General features: G+C 32.6%; 1 protein-coding gene across 1 annotated transcript; it reads right to left on the bottom strand.

Moving 5' to 3' along the window:
• Positions 1 to 34: 34 nt before the first annotated feature.
• LOC123700046 (protein ABHD18) lies at positions 35 to 14,179 on the bottom strand. Its single transcript, XM_045647152.1, has 10 exons — positions 13,852 to 14,179; positions 13,647 to 13,731; positions 13,305 to 13,487; positions 12,715 to 12,827; positions 11,598 to 11,736; positions 10,992 to 11,081; positions 10,046 to 10,571; positions 9,337 to 9,744; positions 3,039 to 3,174; positions 35 to 736 (listed from the first exon to the last, which is right to left on the bottom strand). Exons 1-10 carry the CDS (start codon positions 13,941 to 13,943, stop codon positions 670 to 672), a joined length of 1,839 nt encoding a protein of 612 aa, XP_045503108.1. The 5' UTR covers positions 13,944 to 14,179; the 3' UTR covers positions 35 to 669.
• Positions 14,180 to 20,325: the final 6,146 nt, after the last annotated feature.

Consider the following 20,325-nt stretch of genomic DNA (forward strand, 5'->3'; position numbering starts at 1 on the left):
CAAAGGTAAATAAAAAATAAATAATAAAAAACGATTTTGAAAATAAAATGTATATTTATACATGTATAAAAATACAATTTACACTATCTATTTAATCTCAAAAGAGATCAATATCTTATATAATATACATAATATGAAAAGTGTATAATAAAACACAACGGTTTTGCTCTATATATAGATAAAATTAATTCTCAACAATCAACTAAGAGCTTTGTACTCATAAACGTGAATAAAATTTAGGCCAATATTAACACCGATCTAATTATGTTTCGGGACATTTCATGTTACGCACTACAACAAGACTAGATCTAATTACACAACGAATTAATCAAATCAGCTATGCTATCCATTCAAAAACTTGAACCTAAATCTAACTATATTATTTGGAAAAGAGTACTAATGATAATAAATATGCACAACATGTTATTTAACCTTTTACTGATATATTTCATAACAATAATATTACGATGAGCTATTTATTGCTTTGCGAAGATAGTGCTAAAGCCAGATAGCTTGTCCTAAATATATGACACTAGCTACCAACTTTTTATTGTTAACAATTTATCACAAAAATCTCACTACCTATTTAAGCTCATACAAAAATTTTGTTGGAATTTAGTATCTATCGATTGACAATAATTTCGCCTAATTCCAAGTAGAGATATGTTATCATTCAATGTGTTTCCCGTCTTGCCATCTCTTCTTCGACCGCTCGAACGCTTCTTTAATGCAAGCCCTGGAAAAAAGAGAATGCAGGTTACAAGGATGATTGTTTAGTTGGATTATATGATACTAAAACTTTCAGTGGTATTCATAATAATACAATAAGATATTATGTGTATTACAATATAGTGGTATGATATTTAAAGGACAAATCCTCTTCTGATTTTAAGTCAGTATCATATTCTTATTAATTCTCAAGTTACTTGTAGTATTCTCAAATTACAGATTGTTTGAATCATATCATTAATTCGCTCCGTAACGAAGAAACAACAACAAACAAACACAAACGCCACGTGGTTACGTAGTAGTTTTTTTAGTGACGAGTAACAAACATAGGGTCAATGTACCACTAGCTGACCAAGCTCCAATACATGACCAAAATTCAAATATACACGCCAATTAAGAAAATACGGCAGCCCCAGATGATAGTTTATTGTTTTTTCTATAAAGCAACATCATCTATAAAATAAAAACAAACCTTGCTGCTATTGGTCAGAAATATTGACATTTTTTCAACACGAAGATGTAATTAAGTAGGTGCCCCGTAAGTAATCACATTTTTTACTAAAAGTTTTTTATCGGGAGTTGATTGGGAAATCTTAATTTATCTTGAATGCAATCGATTACTCTTTATATGTCTTGTTATAGGCATAATGTTGAAACATTCTGTTATAGACTTTCGGCTTCATTTTTGGCATGAACAGTTTTTCATGATTTTTAGCGGCCTGGTTATCTTTTGGAGCAACAAAACAATTTTTCGCCTATTGTTGACCAGTATGGTCTGCGCTTGGTTCTTTATATTTTGCTAAGAAAGACTTGCTTTTTTTTGTGCTTATATCTAATTTAACAAACCATATAAGCCGTCTAAGTCCTATTCCAACACCAACAATGCATCTCGAATCAACATCAACTTCAGTCAGTCATTTCCTTGAACCTCCTTCGCCCAAATTAGTAGATTTAATGACTTAAAATGCAACAGCAAATAAGCCCAGCTTTTGGCAAACATTTAATATGGCCTTCTGATTCTCCGTTAAAAAAGAAGACTGAACGCTTGCCCTTTGCTACAACTTCCAAGAAATGGCAAGACTACTGGGTGTCGAAGGAAAAAGAGAAAAAAGAAAAGATTGTATGGTACGTAGGTAGTTATTAAGGATTAATAACAGTATTGTAAGAATGATTTATAACATTTAATAAAATAAACTTCAATATAAATACAGACTTTTTTTATTTATTAAACAAAACTAATGTTCGAAGAAGGACATTTTGTCCATTTTGAAAATGGTCAACTTTTAGAGCAATGCGATGGTCAGATATTGGTGATCAGTGGTCAGGTATTGGTACTTTTAGCAGAAGTAACTTTCAGAGTAGTTTTCATAAAACCTTTAAAGGTTATCAAATTGATACTAAGCACAATAGTTGCAGTGACTATTCAATTATCTGTGTCCCAAAAATAACATTGAACGTAAAACAAATAACCCGTTTTTTATATATAGCTAAAGATAAAACCGCTTAAATGGTCAACTAGTGGTACATCAACCCTACTCACAATCTGTCGCATTTATAATACGTTAGTAAGTAGGATATAAACTATCTTGGGTGATTTTTTTAAGCAAAGGTATTCATGTCATAGTAAGTTTGGTTGGTCGGTCGCGCGAAAATAAAAACGGCGCCATATTCTGTAATTGGCTTCTAGAAATTAAGGTCTGTGTTAACACACAAAAACGGTAACCCTAACTATAACTATTTTGTGAGTAAGTATTTATTTATTATTCATTTATTTATTTACGGCATTCGCCAAACCATACATATCTAAAACTTAATTCTAAACTTGGGCCTTAGACAAAGTAACAATTACAAAACGATAACGAAGTTAGAAATCGCAAAAATGTATGGGATTGACATTAGATAGACCACGTGATCTAACGCGGCGTATGTCAATCCCATACATTTTTGCGATTTCTAACTTCGTTATCGTTTTGTAATTGTTACTTTGTCTAAGGCCCCTGATCACAATGTCCTTAGTTCTAGGTACCTCTAACATTATTCACCTATCATTCCCATCCCTGACACAAACAAATCATATACTGGTGCAGAATTGAGGATTGAGTTCAGCAGTGAAAGCATGCGAGGCACCGGAGACTGCTGGCGTTGAACCGTGCGTGTGCGCCAAGCAGCTAACAGTTGGTACTACGAGCCCGTGTATAAATTGTCAGGCACATTTAGCCGTAAGAGCATTTCTAATAAATCATTTGAATCTATTTTATTGTATAAAACGTTAAGAGCAAATTATTTATATGTCTTTAAGTGTAGAATACCTAAAGAGTGACTGGTGCAATATATACGCGGACACATGTCCCGCGTCGACATAGCGCACTTCCGCGCCGGGCCAGATCTCCTCCAACGCGCCGACGTCTTCGCGCGGTACGTACGCGTCGTGTTTAGCGCACACGGCTGAAATGTACGAGATTAATTACTTATGACTTAATGAAAATTATTTACATAACATACATTTAAATACACAAAACACCTAGCACTAAACAGCAACAAGGCGGCCTTATAAAAAGGCTTCAACAGAAAAAGGCATTATCGCCAGCCAGCGAGTTCCAGGCAACCCTAACAATAAGAAGAGATAAAATACTCATTTATTTATTTTCAAACGACCCGCCGTGGTACCTACATAATATATAACCAATGCAAAACATAAGCACTCGGGGATATCATTATGAAAAAATTCTTTATTTTTGAAATCGTATCAGTATTCTTGAGATATTATTATAATAGACTGACGTACAACAAAGAACTGGACTACAATAATCACGCTCAATATTGTCCGAAACAACTCTGTCCACGTGCGTATTGAGCAGTTTTCTAATATAGGACACAATAAAGTTTTAACTTTACTGTCTAGAAATAAGGTGCTAATTTGCAATTAAATGTTTTATACACCGCCCAGATATTTTTGATCTTTTATGAGGCGATTGTTGGCGAAGTTTAGTGGCTTATAATACGCCATGATTTTTTGCTCAGGAAGATTACATGTTGAGATTAAGCTGGGTTTACAATACAACAAAAGGCAGTATTATCGCTATATGGCGATTATTTTAGATAACATACTTATCTTAATTGCTAAATAACAAAGAACACAATTTTGGGAATTATATTGTAAATGTAGGTAGATTTATGATATTCAACGTCACTTAATAACGTCATCACAATGAAATATTTAATCATTCATTCAATCACTTTAAATTTTTATTTTATTTATTTTATTTATTTATTTATTTTTTTTTTATGATATAATGTACATTGATGCAGTCATAAACTCATTCGAGTTTTTCTGTGCACCATAAGCCCACAAACCGCTACATAATATGTTTTAATACTTATTGTTAGTTCTTAATCCTAATGAGGGTACTTAGAATTTTTTTTAGTGACGAGCGACATCGGTAATCTTGCTGGCCGTGTAAACATACAGTATGCTCCTTTCGTGAATCTATAATTTTGTATTATTTGTATTTAATATTTAGATTAAATTCGTAATAAGTTCTTAATATTTTAGAGTTATTAGAAGGTTTTTATTTTTATAATAGTTTATTTATATTTACTAAAAAGTATTGCTTTAGTTTGAATTTTAGATTTTTGTGAGTTATTGAATCTCTTAAAGATATAGGTAGTTTGTTGATGAGACAGGGTACCATATAATTTAACGTTCTCTTCCCGTGAAGGTTTGTAAAAGATGGAAGTTTTAGCGTAGCGTTTGTGACGTTACGAGTTATTATATTATTATGAGGCGTTTTTTTAATTTTATTTATGTCAATATTAAAGAATTCCTCTTTTAAAAGTGTTAGATTAATTTTTTCATGTATCGGTATGATTTTACACAGTTCAAATAATTTACGATAGTCATTTTTATATTTAGCCTTAATGTTATATGGAACGATCGTTTTAAGTAGTCTTAATTGGAGTGTGTATATTTTGTCAAGATTGGTCTTACAAGTCCGTCCGTAGCTAGACAATCCATAGGAGATAATTGATTCGGCTAGTGATTTGTAAAGCAATAATAAAGTTTTGTAGGGAATTTTGTGTTTAATTATCGAAAATTTAGCCAGGATACACCTCAATCTATCACACACTCCGTTAATATGTTCTTGCCAGTTCAGTCTGCTATCAATAGTAACACCCAAGTATGTTTGATAATCTACAATATCTATAGCGTTACAGTTACAATGTGGTGAGTTATTAAAATTCTGATTTCCGTGCAAGCATTGGTGTTCGTGAGCTATTAGTCTGGGTATATGGGAGCTTCTGTTCTGACTAGAGCTTATGTACATTAATTTTGTCTTATTCTCGTTAACAACTAGGCCTGCGTCATGTGACCATCGTAACAATGAGTTAAAATCCTCTTGCAACTTCTCGAGTGCTTCGCTTACGTTGTTACCAGCAGCAACAAGACAGGTGTCGTCGGCAAATTGATAAGTCTCACTGTGTTTAATGACATTTGTAAGGCTATTTACGTACGTGAGATAGTGCAATGGACCGATGACCGAGCCCTGCGCAGTGCCCTCCGTAGCAATAACTATGTCACTAGTCGCATTACAGACTCTAACAGTGTATCTTCTATCGTTGAGGTAGTCCGAACACCAGTCCAATAGGTTGCCTCTAATACCGCTGTCATGCAGGCACTCTAATAGTCTCTCGTGACAAAGCGTATCAAACGCCTTACTATAGTCTATAAATACTGCTAGTACATGTTTTTTGTTATTTAAATGTGAATGGACGCTATCGGTAAACGCTGACAGAAGTTGTGTTGTGTTCTTGTTTGGCCTAAATCCATATTGATGGTTGGTTAAAATTTTATTATTTTCATAGAATTCATATATATGTTTGGCAATATATTTTTCAATAATCTTATCAATAGTAGGTAATATTGTTATCGGTCTATAGTTGGTATAATCTGTTTTTGATCCCTTTTTATAAATCGGTCGGACGATGCCGGTTTTAAGCACTGATGGGTAGGTACAGGTTTTTATACATAAATTAATTAAATTTGTGATGACTGTTTGAATTCTTGTACATATTTTTTTTAAGTCACAGGCTCTAATACAATCTACTCCTGGGGCTTTATTATTGTCTAAGCTCATGATTATATTTTTGACTGCATCAGGCTTCGCGGGTTTTAGTCGCATAGTGACCTGGGCCGAAGTTTTGTATTGTGATTTATTAAGTAATGGCATTGAGCAGTTAGGGGTAATATTTTTTGTGCTATTTTTAAAAAATTGTGCAAAGTTGTTTGCGATCTGTTTATAAGACACGTTAGTTTTTTGAAATGCATTATTAATAGTATCATCAATCGACCTCTTAATTCTACCAGTGATTCGATTTAATATTTGCCATAATTGTCTACTATTATTCCCGTTTGCAATTATTTCTGATTTGTAATAATTATTTTTAGTTCTATTAATTAATTTATTAGCGTAATTTCTCGATTTGTTATAATTTTGCTTTAATATTAGGTTATTAGGATCTTTTATCCATTTTATAAATAATGTATCTCTATTCTTGCAAGCATTCGTAATTTTCTTGTTTATCCAATTATTATTGCGATGTGTTGATCGGTTTTTTATTTTAATTGTGTATTCAGATTTTTTATAACACTCCCGAAATTTTGAATTAATAAAGTTATATAATGTTTCTGGACAGTTAGTATCATACGATTCCTCCCATTGAATTTGCTCGAGATAGTTAAGAAGTTTTGTATTATTAATACAAATCTTTTCTTTGGGAGCATCCTGTGTTCGTGTACCAATGCAAGCGAGTATCACCGCGCGATGATCGGCCAGTGTAGTACCGAGTGCCGCCGTGAATAGGTCTTGTGAGCGGGATCGTGCAAATATATGATCTATACAAGATTTACTTAGTTTGCCATTATTTAGTTCTAGTCTAGTGTGTACAGTGATCCCGCATACAAGGCCCATTTCATATAACATGTTGTTGTATTTATGCTTTACAGGATTTTCACTCTTAAGGTCTATGTTAGTATCGCCTAGTAGATATAATTCAGTGGTGTTAGGGAATTTTTTAAGTGTAAATTTCAATTCATCAATAAATAAAATTTTACTTAAGTTAGGCGGGCGGTATACCGCGCAAATGTTGGCAGTGTAGTTAGTGTTTGTGGTTATAGAACAAAAGATGCTTTCAAAGTATTTTGTTTTTGCGTTTATAATATTACACTTAAGATTGTTATTGACAAATAATATTATACCACCGCCTTTTCTATAGTTACGAAGAGCTTTATACATTCGGTAACCGCTTATTTCATATAATACACTATTATTTTCTGATACATTAGCCTCTGTTAGAATTACAATGTCAATGCATTTGTTTGATTTACTTAAAATTTGTTCAAGTGCGGTGAAGTTTTTTATAATCGATCGTATATTAATATGTATACATAATAAGTTGAGGTGACTGTGAGGAATACAATTTAAAAAGTTATTGACATTACTACAATCATTGATTTCGATTATATCATTACACAAATTAGCCATTTTTATAGACAAAGTTAATATTATAAGAGCAGAGACATGAAGTTTCTTACTTAATTATTCCTTGTTGTTAGTCAATGCATGTATGTCTTTAATGGACCGTAGAGTAATAATTTTATCATTGTCTCCTTTGCGTGCTCTGATTAGTCCCCTTTTAAACCACACATATTTGTAGTTGAGATTATTTTTCAGCTCCTGTTTGGCATTCCAGAACAATTGCTTATGATGCTTTGTCATGGCTTCGCGTACATAGACAGCGTTGTTGTTAGTTTTTTCGTTCGGAATTACTGCTGCAACTATTAACTTTGTATTTCTAGCTGCTGTCATCCATTTTTCCTTCACTTCTTCGTCAATCAGTTCAATTAGTATATTTGCTGTTTGCTCCTTCCGCCCCTGTAGTCTCCGTGCACTTTTGATGTCTTGTTTAGCCTGGTTAAGTTTATTTGCGATATTTTCAGTAATTAATTGAATGTCTTCCTTTGTTTGGTTTGGTATATTTGATATTTCGATGTATTTTCCTAGCTTCTCCTGTTCCGCCTCCTGTATCCGTTGTTCCAGGGCGCCGACACGTGTTTCAAGGTTGTTATTTTTATTTGTAAGTTCTGTGTTCTTCCTCTCGAGAGCTTTAATTGTTTTTTTGAAGCCCTCGATGCATTCCATAGCCTCATCAAGTTTTGCGCTATGAAATTGCAAGGATTCGTGTAGCTGCGCCATTTCGTTTTTGATCGCTCTTTCTACGTCTTTTGAGATGTTACTTAGTAATTTTTTTGCGTCGATTTGAACCGGTGCATCACTTTCGTCATCGTCCTCTTCAGGCGTAATAATTGAAGTGCGTCTTGGGAGTTCTTGCTGGCATTCGTGACACGTCCACTCCAGATTGGGGTTAGATTGGTAATACTATTAACAAGTTATTTATTTCGATGATTACATTAAATAATGTAATATAAATTATTTTCACTGCATGCAAATATGTTTGGGGTACATAATTAGAGAATACAATCCCGGGATCCCGGGATCCTGACCCTTTTATGATCCCGAAAATCCCGGGACTGTACTTAGCTAATCCCGGTATTTTCGGGATTGATATAAACAGCTATTCTATTTTGCATTCTACGATCCGTTGCGCCTTAACTATGACCTAGCCTAGATTATACCTTAGCATACAATTATATAACGATAAAAAAGAAACCTAAGGTACGGATACGGACTATACTGGTACGGCCCTAATAATAGTAGACCTTAGAAGGGACTTTCCCACTCGGAATTTTTTTCAATAAGGTAATTAAGCTCCTTCGCTTAAGGTAACTCCCAGACGGGCTAACAGGTGCAGGGGAATCACCCGATCACCTCATATCAAAATATTGTTGCGGGGTAATTCTCCTTCGGGGATTCCCTGAACGAAAGTATTGGATGCTTTGATATTTCTAAGATTCTATTTCCGAAATTCTAAATAGTGCTTTTGATGTGTACATTTTTTATTTTATTTATTGCAACTAACAATATTAAAAACATCTTTTGAGAAACTATACTTCAATTTTTTTTTATTAGAACCCTATTCCCACATAATGCTGATCCCGGGATTGTCCCGGGATCCCGGGATTACCCATCAAAAATCCCGTAATCCCGGGATTGAAAAACATGCTCGGTATTGTATTCTCTATACATAATACATTATATTCTAAGTAATGCAATGGTCTGATCTAACCTACCTTCGAAACCATAGGTGGTGGGTTCGATTCCCACCTAGGGCGAATATTTGTGTGATGAACATCGATGTTTACTCTGTGTCAGGGTGCTAATTGTCTTTATATAAGTATATATATTTAAAGTTACATGTATGTTTATCAGCCATTTTTTTTCCACAACACAAGCGAAAAGCTTAGTATGGGATGAGATCATGCCGTGGGTGAAAAATATCCTGAAATATTTATTTATTTATTTATTTCTGTATTTACAACCTAATAATAATTTTTCGGGGTTCAGTCAATTTTTTTATTTTAATAATTTAGAATTTTATAGTAAATTACCTAGATAGAGAAAGAAAAACTATAACATTTATAATACTAACCTATAATTAAAGACGTGTCGTACGGAACCGAGAAATTACTCAAATGCGTGCATTCATCCATAATGCCCCTCATGAACTGTAGCGCCTCTCTGTCCCTCCAGTGGATCTTGCCTATGTCTATCTTCTTCCCGCTCGATTTCATGAATGGCAAATTTACCCACAGATCTGATGTAAGGTCTGACACATTCCATGATTTCCTTTCTGGCTTTGATTTAACTTCTACGATTTCTTTATTTTCATTTGATTCTGTTATGGTACTGTCAGTTTTTTTCAAACTATCAGTTGTTATACTCTCAGAGGTTGTTACAGCATTTGTCATTGCTTCTTGATTCGTACTCGATAAATCTGCATGTGGTGTATATTTTTCTTGAGTACTGGGTTGTTCTACTGACGATTCTATTTTCGTATCTGTAAATCATAATTGTTGTTATCAAATCAGGAAAAAAACATTTTTTTTTTTCAACTGCGGCATCGGCCGCGCAGTCAAAGAAAAACCAGCATAGATCGCGTTCCCATGCGATTTCCGGGATTGCGTTATAGTCCCGGGATAAAAAGTAGAGTCCTTTCTCGGGTAAATATCTCCACACCAAATTTCATGAAAATTGGTTCAGTAGTTTAGGCGTGATTGAGTAACAGACAGACAGACAGAGTTACTTTCGCATTTACCTATAACATTAGTAAGGATTTATTTATTTAACCTATAACTTACCGATATTCGTATTACATTTGAGCAGTGCCTCCTTTATCCTATTTTCAGTCAATTTATTTATTATATCTATATCCTGAGAATCCAGTTCGAATTTCTTATTCGATGTCAACTTATTGTACAAACTTTGGCTAATTTTCTGTTCATCTAATAAAACCTTTAATTCTTCATTCAAGTTTTCCTTTTGAGCAAATGATTTCACTAATTCATCTACTTTTGTTTCTTTTCTTTTGCCTTTATTTTTTGAGTCATCTAATTCTCCAAATTTATTGCTGACAGCACTGTTTTCTTTATACGTAATATCTAAATTAGGATAGGCTGGATCTATTGTAACTTGCTTAATCATATCAGGGGAATTTCTTTGCAGCAAATTATCCATATTCTGCGAGTAAGTTTGAGCAAACTTCTTCCCTGCAAGGAATGCTTCATCCACTATTGTTACCATTTTGGAAAGTTTCTCCCTATAATTGCCATCTGATAAATATTGATCTTCTAATAAATCCCAGTTTATTGAATGCGACATAACGCCCTGTAATATTTATCATAACGATTACGAAATATTTTTTCAGTCTGATAAAGTCTTATCAATAGTAAATAATATTTTATAAATCAATATCTATTAAATGCATGACAACAACTAATTGTTTTGCATATTATCTGTGATGAGCAATATAAAATATTTATGAAATAAGACTAAAACAATCATTTTATAATTTTTGGCAACATGAAATTTATAATATGGTATTGGAAATTATTTGATAAACAACAAATTGTATATTATTATGGACTAGCCGCTTGCCCAGGTTAACCAGGGATAAATAAATGGACTTTTAGCATTGTAACTAATTGTAAAATAATTTGTAAAAATATTTTTTTTTACTTAAACCATTATGAACAAAACATTTGTCCTCTTTGTAATAATTTCAGTTTTTGTTATAATATAAATTACCTGAAGGAATACAGCCGATGCGGTTGACCACGAAAGGCAAGGAACTAATACCAAAGGTTTAGGCCAATTTGTGGCGGCTAGAGACGCCATCTTTATTAAAAAATAAATAAATAAACACACATTAATATCATTGTATTAGAATTTAAGGCCCCCAGTAGCATTAATATACATTTAAAGATATCTATTTTTAACAAAGAAATATAATTAATAAATTAAACTTAACTGCTCACATTTGAAAAAAAATATGATAAAAAATAAGATTATTTGGATATTTTAAATTTATAGAGACATAGTTACTTACCTTTACTGGTAAATAAAATATCATATATATTAAATTAACTATTAATTAAAAGTAAAATATTACATAATACATTTTTTATGTTGCTGTTAATATAATATTTAAAAATAAAATAAGGTATAAGTAATTAATTAAGTTTTATTTTAATTTATGTTGGTTAGCTTTATCCCTCCAAAATTCGAACACAACTTAATTCCATAAACTATAAAAACTAGTACATATGTATAATAATTATACATATTATTTTGTCTATTAAGTGGTATTCGAAAATTCGATTGGTCGATTTAAAACAAAATTCAAATACCAACATGACCACCCATAGACAGGCCGGTAACCCCGAGAGGTCCGAGCCCGTTTCGCTCACACCAGTGAAACAATACCAAAGACTCTAGTATCAAACAGCCGCCCATTACGAATATGTCCGACACATTGTGTAACGAGGAACGCCTGAAAATATTTGATGTTAATAAGAAAACATTAAAAATTAAACAATTGAAGGATTGTTTTTTGAAGTGAAACTTCTTTAGGCGCGTTGAGAGTAAAATTTCATGGACGCGACATGGTAATACCGTCACATCATGGAAAAAGGTTTTTGGTATCTTTGAATCTTGCCAAAGAAGTTTCACTTCGGACACGTGTGCACAGCACACACGTTCGTTATAAATGAAATCCTTTAATTGTTTATTTGTTATTTTTATTATTTGTAACTTCAAATGCATTTTATAGAATAAAATACGATAGTAAAATGATTGGTGTTATCTATGATTTTGTAATGAACTGTGATAATTTAATGAGGTACTGTTTTTTTTATCACTTCATACCATTGTTCTTCAGAACGATACTTAATATGCATTTAGAAAGCTTGTGAGAGAGTTAGATTGGTCTGGAAACTTCTCTGACTTTAAAAGAAATGTGTGCAAGTGTTGTTTAGTTTTTATGCGTTAAAAAGAATTATCTTTAATTAATAATTTATCAAATAAATTCAATTAATATTCCTTATTCCATTTAGAAATTGGCAGTGTTATTTCAAATTAGCTGTTGTGTGCCAAGAATGTGTCATGATAATTTTATTTTATTATATTTAGATAATGATGATTAAGTAAATTGTAATACTATAGGGAAGTGCCAAGCATTTCAATACAATATTATAGTAATGACGTAAATGTAAAATATGAATAAAGTATGACAATGCATGTATGACAAATGGTTTTGGCTGTATGGTGAAAATCAAGTTACTTCAATGTCCTGGCTTTGGTTTCCAGTACTCTAAAAAAATCTTCAGAATATTAAATGGCAAAAAAAAAAACAAAAATTTCATATCTTAAAGGAAAATACACATTAATTTTAATTACTACTTAATAACACTCATGAAAATAAATGCAAATAGTTGTTATAAATAGTTTTAATTGTTTTGAACTCACTTACACTTGATCTGTAGGTTTGCGTAGACCATAGAATGGATTTTCAAGGATTATCCCACCAATGCCGGCTTCTTTTAGTAAAGGCTTAACCATCAAATTTCTTCTTCTCCAGAAATACTAAAACATATTTAATATTTTCATTTATTTATTGTCTCAAAATAGTTATAAAAAAATCACCACCTCCTTCGTACAGTGGTAAATTCAAGTACAGATTAACAAAAAAATATAATAATCACAGTCTAGCCAGACACAGAACACTTCCAGGATAAATAATGTTTAAATAAATTATGTTTATTGTATACTTAACACTATAAGGAAATGCATCTTTATATAGTTACTAGCTGTGCCCTGCGGTTTCATTCGCATTGCTTCGCACCTGTTGGTGTTAGCGTGATGATATATTATAGCCTTCCTGAATAAATGGGCTATCTAACACTGAAATAATTTTTCAAATCGGACCAGTAGTTCCTGAGATTAGCGCGTTCAAACAAACAAACAAACTCTTCAGCTTTATAATATTAGTATAGATATTTTGTAATAAAAAGTCATCAGAAATTTTATGTACTGTGTTAAAAAATAAAAATAAATTATTACATGGTCTCCAGTCCCAGCAAGATGTAAACAAACAGGTTTGCATGTTGGTTCGGGCCATTGAATGGGAAGTAACATCTGGAAATGTGCTTTTTGTGCTATTTCTGGCACAATGCCAGGCAAATGCTTCTCCAGTGGCGTTACGAAATAGCCCTCCAGTAGCCGGCAGTCTGACAAATTCTGATCCTAAAATAATACATATGCTTGTTTATGATATGAGTATTCATTTGAGATTAATAAAATTGTATTAAGCCTTGAATATTTTGTCAATAAATTAAAATTGAATTTCGTAGGCATTACTTGCAAGCGTTCAATTCATTTTCTATTTTTTGTGCTAATACAAACCTTTGTGATGGTAACAGGATAATCCCTTTCCACCAATTTAAAACATTCATCTCGATTAGACACAACTTTTCTGAATTCAAATAACCTAAAAAACAGAAGTTGTAAATTAAAGTTTGGTTAAAAAAACTATATATATGCTTCGATCTAGTTTTCTATGCTAAGGTTAGTTAATAATCTAATATTAATCAATTATTTACAGCCTTACCTGCGCAAGTTTTCCGGTTTTCCCCACCCTTTAGTGAAAAACTTTGTAAGGAGTATACTACGATAAACTGCATCTAATTTGCTAGCGGACATTTTTCGTAAATGGGCGGTAGTAAAAGTGTTATTTATTTTATAATATAATTAGAATTTGCGTTGTTCATTATCCGTCATTGTATTTTCGGGAAAAATCACAAGGTTGTCATGTAACAAACATGTATGATGGATGTCAATAGTTTAATATTGTCAGTGTCAACAAAATCAGCTGTTGATAGGGTGATGTTTCAGTAATCGTTCAAAAATATATTTTCCATTTAATCTTAGTTGTATAATCTCCCTTTGCTCAAGCTTTGCTCCATTTATTATCTCAAAGGTTATCCATACATATTCGTTCAAGGTTTATATTATGTTCTGATAACTAAGGCTGATATGGCCTAAATAACCTAGAGGTAGAAATAAGAGTTCATACAAAAATTAAAAGAAAATAATGAATGAATCCTTATAATATTAGCGAATAACATCAATTGTTGTCTTAAATTGTTGTAGTAGAAAGTCTGTAAACATTGAAAAAAGAAGGAGAAAAAAAATATTTTTTCCACAAGATTTTCCCGCCTTGCAACCGCCTTGTATCGTTATTCTCTGAAAACGCGTACGACACAGAGCAAGTGTGCGTACGATGAAAGAGATAAGGATGTCGTGGCCATCTATGATATATAAAAGAGCTAGATACGTTACCCGCTCTCTATTTTGGCAAGAAAAAACTCAGGTAAGTGCCCGAGTTTCACTTAGTCACGCACCATTCAGCGTCGTGGCTGGACGTTCTTTTTGTATTTTAATCGGCAGTTGTTATTACGAAGTACATGAGTGACACTTGTATTATGTCTCGTGCGTGAGAGTGAAAGAAAGAACAACTGTATTGGTGATAATGCGTTAGTAAGTAGGTATGTATTAATTACGCTGTTTTTAGTGCAATAATGTTGGCGTATGCCGCGTCTACTAGTATAATAGGTCATTGGTGGCCATATCATAAATTTGCTCATTTCATGAAATGATTGATCATTTTATGAAATGGTCGCATTTCATTTTAATTAAACGAATTATGAAGTTTTTAACTGCAAATAATAAAATTTTCGCCAGCCGCCGCAATCTTTACACATAAAAAAGCACTTGCAACGCCTCCACCAATACCTAATTAATGTAACTACTTTACGATAATGATCAAATAATTTTGATCATTTCATGAAAAAACCGCGCGTTTAGTTGCCCATAACGAGAAACGATTTCTTATCATTGATCTGCTCAAACCACATTATGATGTGGCCATAACCATTTCATGAAATGAGAAATTCTACGATATGGCCACGACATGAATAAATTAGATAGATAGATAGATAGATAATTCTTTATTGCACACACACAAGATTTACAATACATACAGAAAAAGACAAATAGATGCAAGTATGTACAAATGGCGGCCTTATCGCTAGGCAGCGATCTCCTCCAGACTACCATTAATATTAACAGGGAAACACATTTAAAGAAGGTGGGTGAGCAAAAATTATTGCGTTGGGAAAAATAAATTTTAACACGTAGGTATAACTACTTACATAAAGCATGCATAATATAAAATAAGATAATACATATTATATACCTAAAATAAATAATAATGAATAACTTAATACAGCGTAAGAGGAGAAAAGAAAGAAAAGGACAACAGCAATGAAATGGAGGAAGGGTCAAGAAAGTGATAGATAGTGTGCCTTGAGGAGATTTTTGAAACTGCCCAAAGTTTGAGCTTGTCGAACTACTAGAGGGAGTTCATTCCATAGCTTAACAGCGCGAACTGCAAAAGAATTACTATAGAATTTGCTGTTCGCGACTGGGACACGTAAAAGCAGAGATTTTGATGAGCGAGGGAACGGAGAGACAGAGAAAGTGATATTATCCTTGAGTAGTGAGAAGCTTTAGGATCCAAGAGGATGGAGAAAAGAAGATGAAGGATGTGGGAAAGTCGTCGGAGGCGGATGGGAAGCCAGTTGAGTATCTTGCGGTAGTCAGACACGTGTGTCAAACTTGCGCAGGCCAAAAAAGAAACGAATGCAAAAATTAGTGTAAGATCGCTGTTCTATTCTCGAATCCCGGATTTATTTATTGAAATACTTAGTTCCACTGACCACAGCCACCACTTTGTTTCAATTCATGTCTTCTATAGTTAAAACCTAACAACGAAATTAAATATTATTTAGATAGATAAAAATAAATATTAAAATATACATTTATCATTTCAAAAATTTGCGATTTATATGCATGAAAAAAAATTATGCTTATGTTTTCATTCGAGGTTCATCAATTTTGTTAGATAGATTAATCGGATACCTACAGAAAAATCAAGTAGGTAGGTGGATTTATTATCCATAATAGTTTGATTGAACGATTTTATCTTTTATAGATAAAACGATTTGAATATGAATTATATTAACATGATTTTATAATATTATTTAAATCATCTATCAGTCATGGGTTTTTAATTGTATCACATTTTGAGGACGCATTTAGAATTTATTTGAATTACCAGAATTATTATGCAAACATAATATTATCCACAATAGGAATATTTTTATCGTTTGAAAGTAAGAATTATATTTAAAAAAATGTGTGCGTGTATTAGTCTACACACGTAAGAAGTGAAACTTCTTCATGATCATATTTTTCAAAAAATAATTTACTAAGTAAGTTTAAGCAACTTTACATAAATACGTCGAATCACGCGTGGTAGGGATAAAAAAAGATGGCGCGTAACGGAAAAATGTCACGCGTAACGAAACAATGTTGCACTTCAATAACTTTTTAAAATAGAAAACGGGAAATATCCAAAAATTTTACATCAAACACGCCCATGCCAAAGCTTTTGTTTTACGTTACACGTTCTACAGCTCAAAGATTATGGGCAGTAGAAAAAAAGTTTCAAAAAAAAAATAAGCTTCTTGTGTTAATCTGTCATTTTCTGAAGGATTATTAAGTTTTCATCTGCTCGAAAAAACTCCAGATTAAACCTAACATCAAAATATGATAAGCAATAAGCGATTTTTATTTATTTATTTAAGTATAGAGCTGTGCAATTACTTGTTTATATAAGTTATTCTTTGCTTGTTATTAATAAGTAGGTATGTAACTACATATGTAACGTAAATATACCTAAAGGTTTTTAATTTGCTTTTGTTGTTGTAGCCATTGCAGTTATCCAATGTTAGACATAGATATTACTAGATAGGCTTTCTCTCAACTCTCAAGTATCACTCGATCGATTTTAATATTGTATTTTGTTAATGAATTTGCAAGAAAACTGGGAGTAGCGTTAGGTTATAATATTATAATTATGAAAATAAGAATATACTTAAATAAGTACATTAAGATATATAACAACGAATTGAATTATTTAGGTACCTACCTGTGAGTAAGTAAATATAAATATAAACATTATTAGATAACTAATAAAAAAAGGCTTAGTTTTATAAAGTCAATAATTTCCTATTAATTTTTTATAGCTACATCATTAACAGATGCGAAACATTAAACAAGGTTGATTATTGATAAAATAGCTTACGTAACCCGTATGTGGGTCGTATATGACTCAGTTGCTACCCGAGAAAATCTCCCGTTTCCATAAACGCATGTTAATAATGATATTTAGATCAATAATATTACAGATCTTTTTCCGAATTGGATCTTCACCGATTTAATCTGTTTTGTCTCCCTTAAAAGGAGGTGATTTATGAAGAGATGAAACTACAGGTTCCGTAGATATTTTTAATAAATGAAATTCAGTTGTAATGTATACCGAGCGGTTGCATGACCAATGACCATCATTGTTTTTACATATTATAATATATTGGGTTATGTGGCTGACGAGCTGAGGATAATAAATAATAATTATGGGGCTAGACTACCTACTCTAGCTAAAGCAGTGTATTGCCGCCAAAAATGGTATTGTAGAAGGGATTAGAAATAAGGACATCCGGAACTCTCACTTTAAATTGCAATACCAGCTTAGAATACGTTATAAAGTTATAAATCCCCGATGCCTTAATTTGGGTCGACTCATGACAGTAGGTACCTAAACTTACCTTCTTACAAATCAATATATATGTCGTGGTCATATCGTAGATTTGATCATTTCATGATATGAGTGGCCATTTCACGAAATGGTCGCATATCGTGAAATGGCCAATTTAGTTTGGCCACATCATGATGTGGTTTGGGCAGATCAATGATAAGAAATCGTTTCACGATATGGCCAATTAACGCACGGTTTTTTCATGAAATGATCAAAATTATTTGATCATATCGTAAAATAGTTACATTAATCGTTGGTAGAGGCGCTGCAAGCTCTGTGTTTATGTGATAAGATGGCGGCCGCTGGCGAAAATTAAATTATTCGCAGTTAAAAACTTCATAATTCGTTTAATAACAATATTATAAAGAAAGTCATAGCAAAGAATTTACGACGAAGAGGTACGAGTACTATGGAAAATGTGGATATCTTATATGTATTTAAGAAAAAATGCGACTTAAATAAAATAATTTAAGAAACTACTAACTACTATATTATTATAATTGTTTGTTTTTTAAAAAGAGATCCGGTTCTGGCACTCGCCGGCCGCTGCCGCGGCACGCTCGCTTTGCTCGCTCGGCTCGTGCGTTGTTTATCAAAGTCTAACCTAACCTAACCTAACTGTTTTCTATTGCAAAAACGATTCGCTTCTGGCATTCGCCGGCCGCTGCCGCGGCACTAACTTACATCACATTAAACAAGTTTTTAGAATATAGTTATTCTGAAATTTTTTAATATTTTATGGACTCTTTATATTTTATACGATCTGGCCAAATGTGGATGACCAAATCGTGAAACGCTGACGATTTAACGATCTGATCAAACTATGTTGGCCATTTCACGATATGCGACCATTTCGTGAAATGGCCACTCATATCATGAAATGATCAAATCTACGATATAACCACGACATACATAAGTTAATCCATTGTCGTAACCCTTCTCATAAAACAGAGGGCAATACATGAATTTAATAATAGGTATATGACATAGGTAAATAAAGTTCTTCTATAGTTTTTAATTATTAGGATTAAAACTTTTAATCCTAAATCTAACGCGCGAAGAGTCCTACCTTTGTTTGTTTTAATTTGATATAAATTTAAAATTTATGCAGATTTTTTAACCTAATGTTACCAACAGCATTTCAAATTTGGATTCAATTTTGCATATAAATGGCTACCCATGACTTACGGGAACAATGACAACTACCATAACTGAATGAGCCAATGAGCCTATAGGCTATAATTATACCTTGGGCTATACAGAGGTATTATGTTTGTATTCAAGTGACATCATAGCCTGGTGGTACTTTCCAAATTATTTAAATTTCGCAGAATTTAATTAGCAATAAAGAATAAATAGATATATCAAGTTTAATAAGACAGACCATTATAGGTAAAATGTTATTTTTGAGTCTGAGCACGGCTCGTCTTACCTACCTACATACGTAGTATATTATTATTAGTCTGTGCTACCTCACTAGTCTAATTTTTATAATTTGGTAGTACCTATAGCTATCCTTATCCTTAATTATAGGTATTATTAAATGCGATGTTTGTTGATTCGTTTGTCTATATTTCACGATGCTAAAAGAAAACTTGTATGATTTTTGAGTTTGGAGATGAGTCTATGCCTAAGTACTTGTTATTTCGATGGAACATTTAATTTCTATGTGAATTTCCTTTGACTATGAGGGGAAAGCTAGTACATTTTACATTATACCGTTTTTTTCAATTCAGAACGAACGTAACCTGATAAAGAGGCAACATTGTTAAAATATTGAGGAATCAGACAGTGGAAGTCGTTTTAAAGTGTTAATTGCAATAATTCTGCTCTATGTTATTTTTGTTGAAAATTAATTGGCGGCCGTTAATTATCTTTTCTGAGATAATAACTAGGTACACAATTACCTTATTGTTACACTGGTTATACTTAGGTCCAAAACCAAATCCATACTAATATTATCACAAAATATTATAAATGCGTACTCTGTCTGTCTGTCTGTTATTCAATCACACCTAAACTACTGAACCAATTTTCATGAAATTTGGTATGGAGATATTTTGATACCCGAGAAAGGACACAGGCTACTTTTTATCCCGGGAAAATGACGCAATCCCGGAAATCCCACGGGAACGGGAATGCGGGTTTTTCTTTGACTGCGCGGGCGAAGCCGCGGGTGGAAAACTAGTATAAATATAAATAGATTAATCATCAGAATAGAACAAGAGATTCTATAAATACGGATATGAGCCAAATAAATTATTCACGATACATTTAAATATTAATATCAATAAATTAAGAGTTTAGTTTTTGGTGGTAGTCAGTGATGCGAATTCTTGAGATGCGTAGGCGCAATCGGGTATA

Source organism: Colias croceus, chromosome 19, assembly GCF_905220415.1.
Source record: "Colias croceus chromosome 19, ilColCroc2.1".
NCBI classification, from domain to species: Eukaryota; Metazoa; Arthropoda; class Insecta; order Lepidoptera; family Pieridae; genus Colias; species Colias croceus.

Excerpts from the sequence above, each read along its gene's own strand:
- LOC123700046 (XM_045647152.1), bottom strand. The coding sequence starts at position 13,943 with ATGTCCGCTAGCAAATTAGATGCAGTTTATCGTAGTATACTCCTTACA. Across the intron at positions 13,732-13,851 it reads AAACCGGAAAACTTGCGCAG|GTTATTTGAATTCAGAAAAG; the intron begins GTAAGGCTGTAA and ends TCTGTTTTTTAG. Across the intron at positions 11,082-11,597 it reads GCCTGTCTATGGGTGGTCAT|ATGGCGTCTCTAGCCGCCAC; the intron begins GTTGGTATTTGA and ends TTTTTAATAAAG.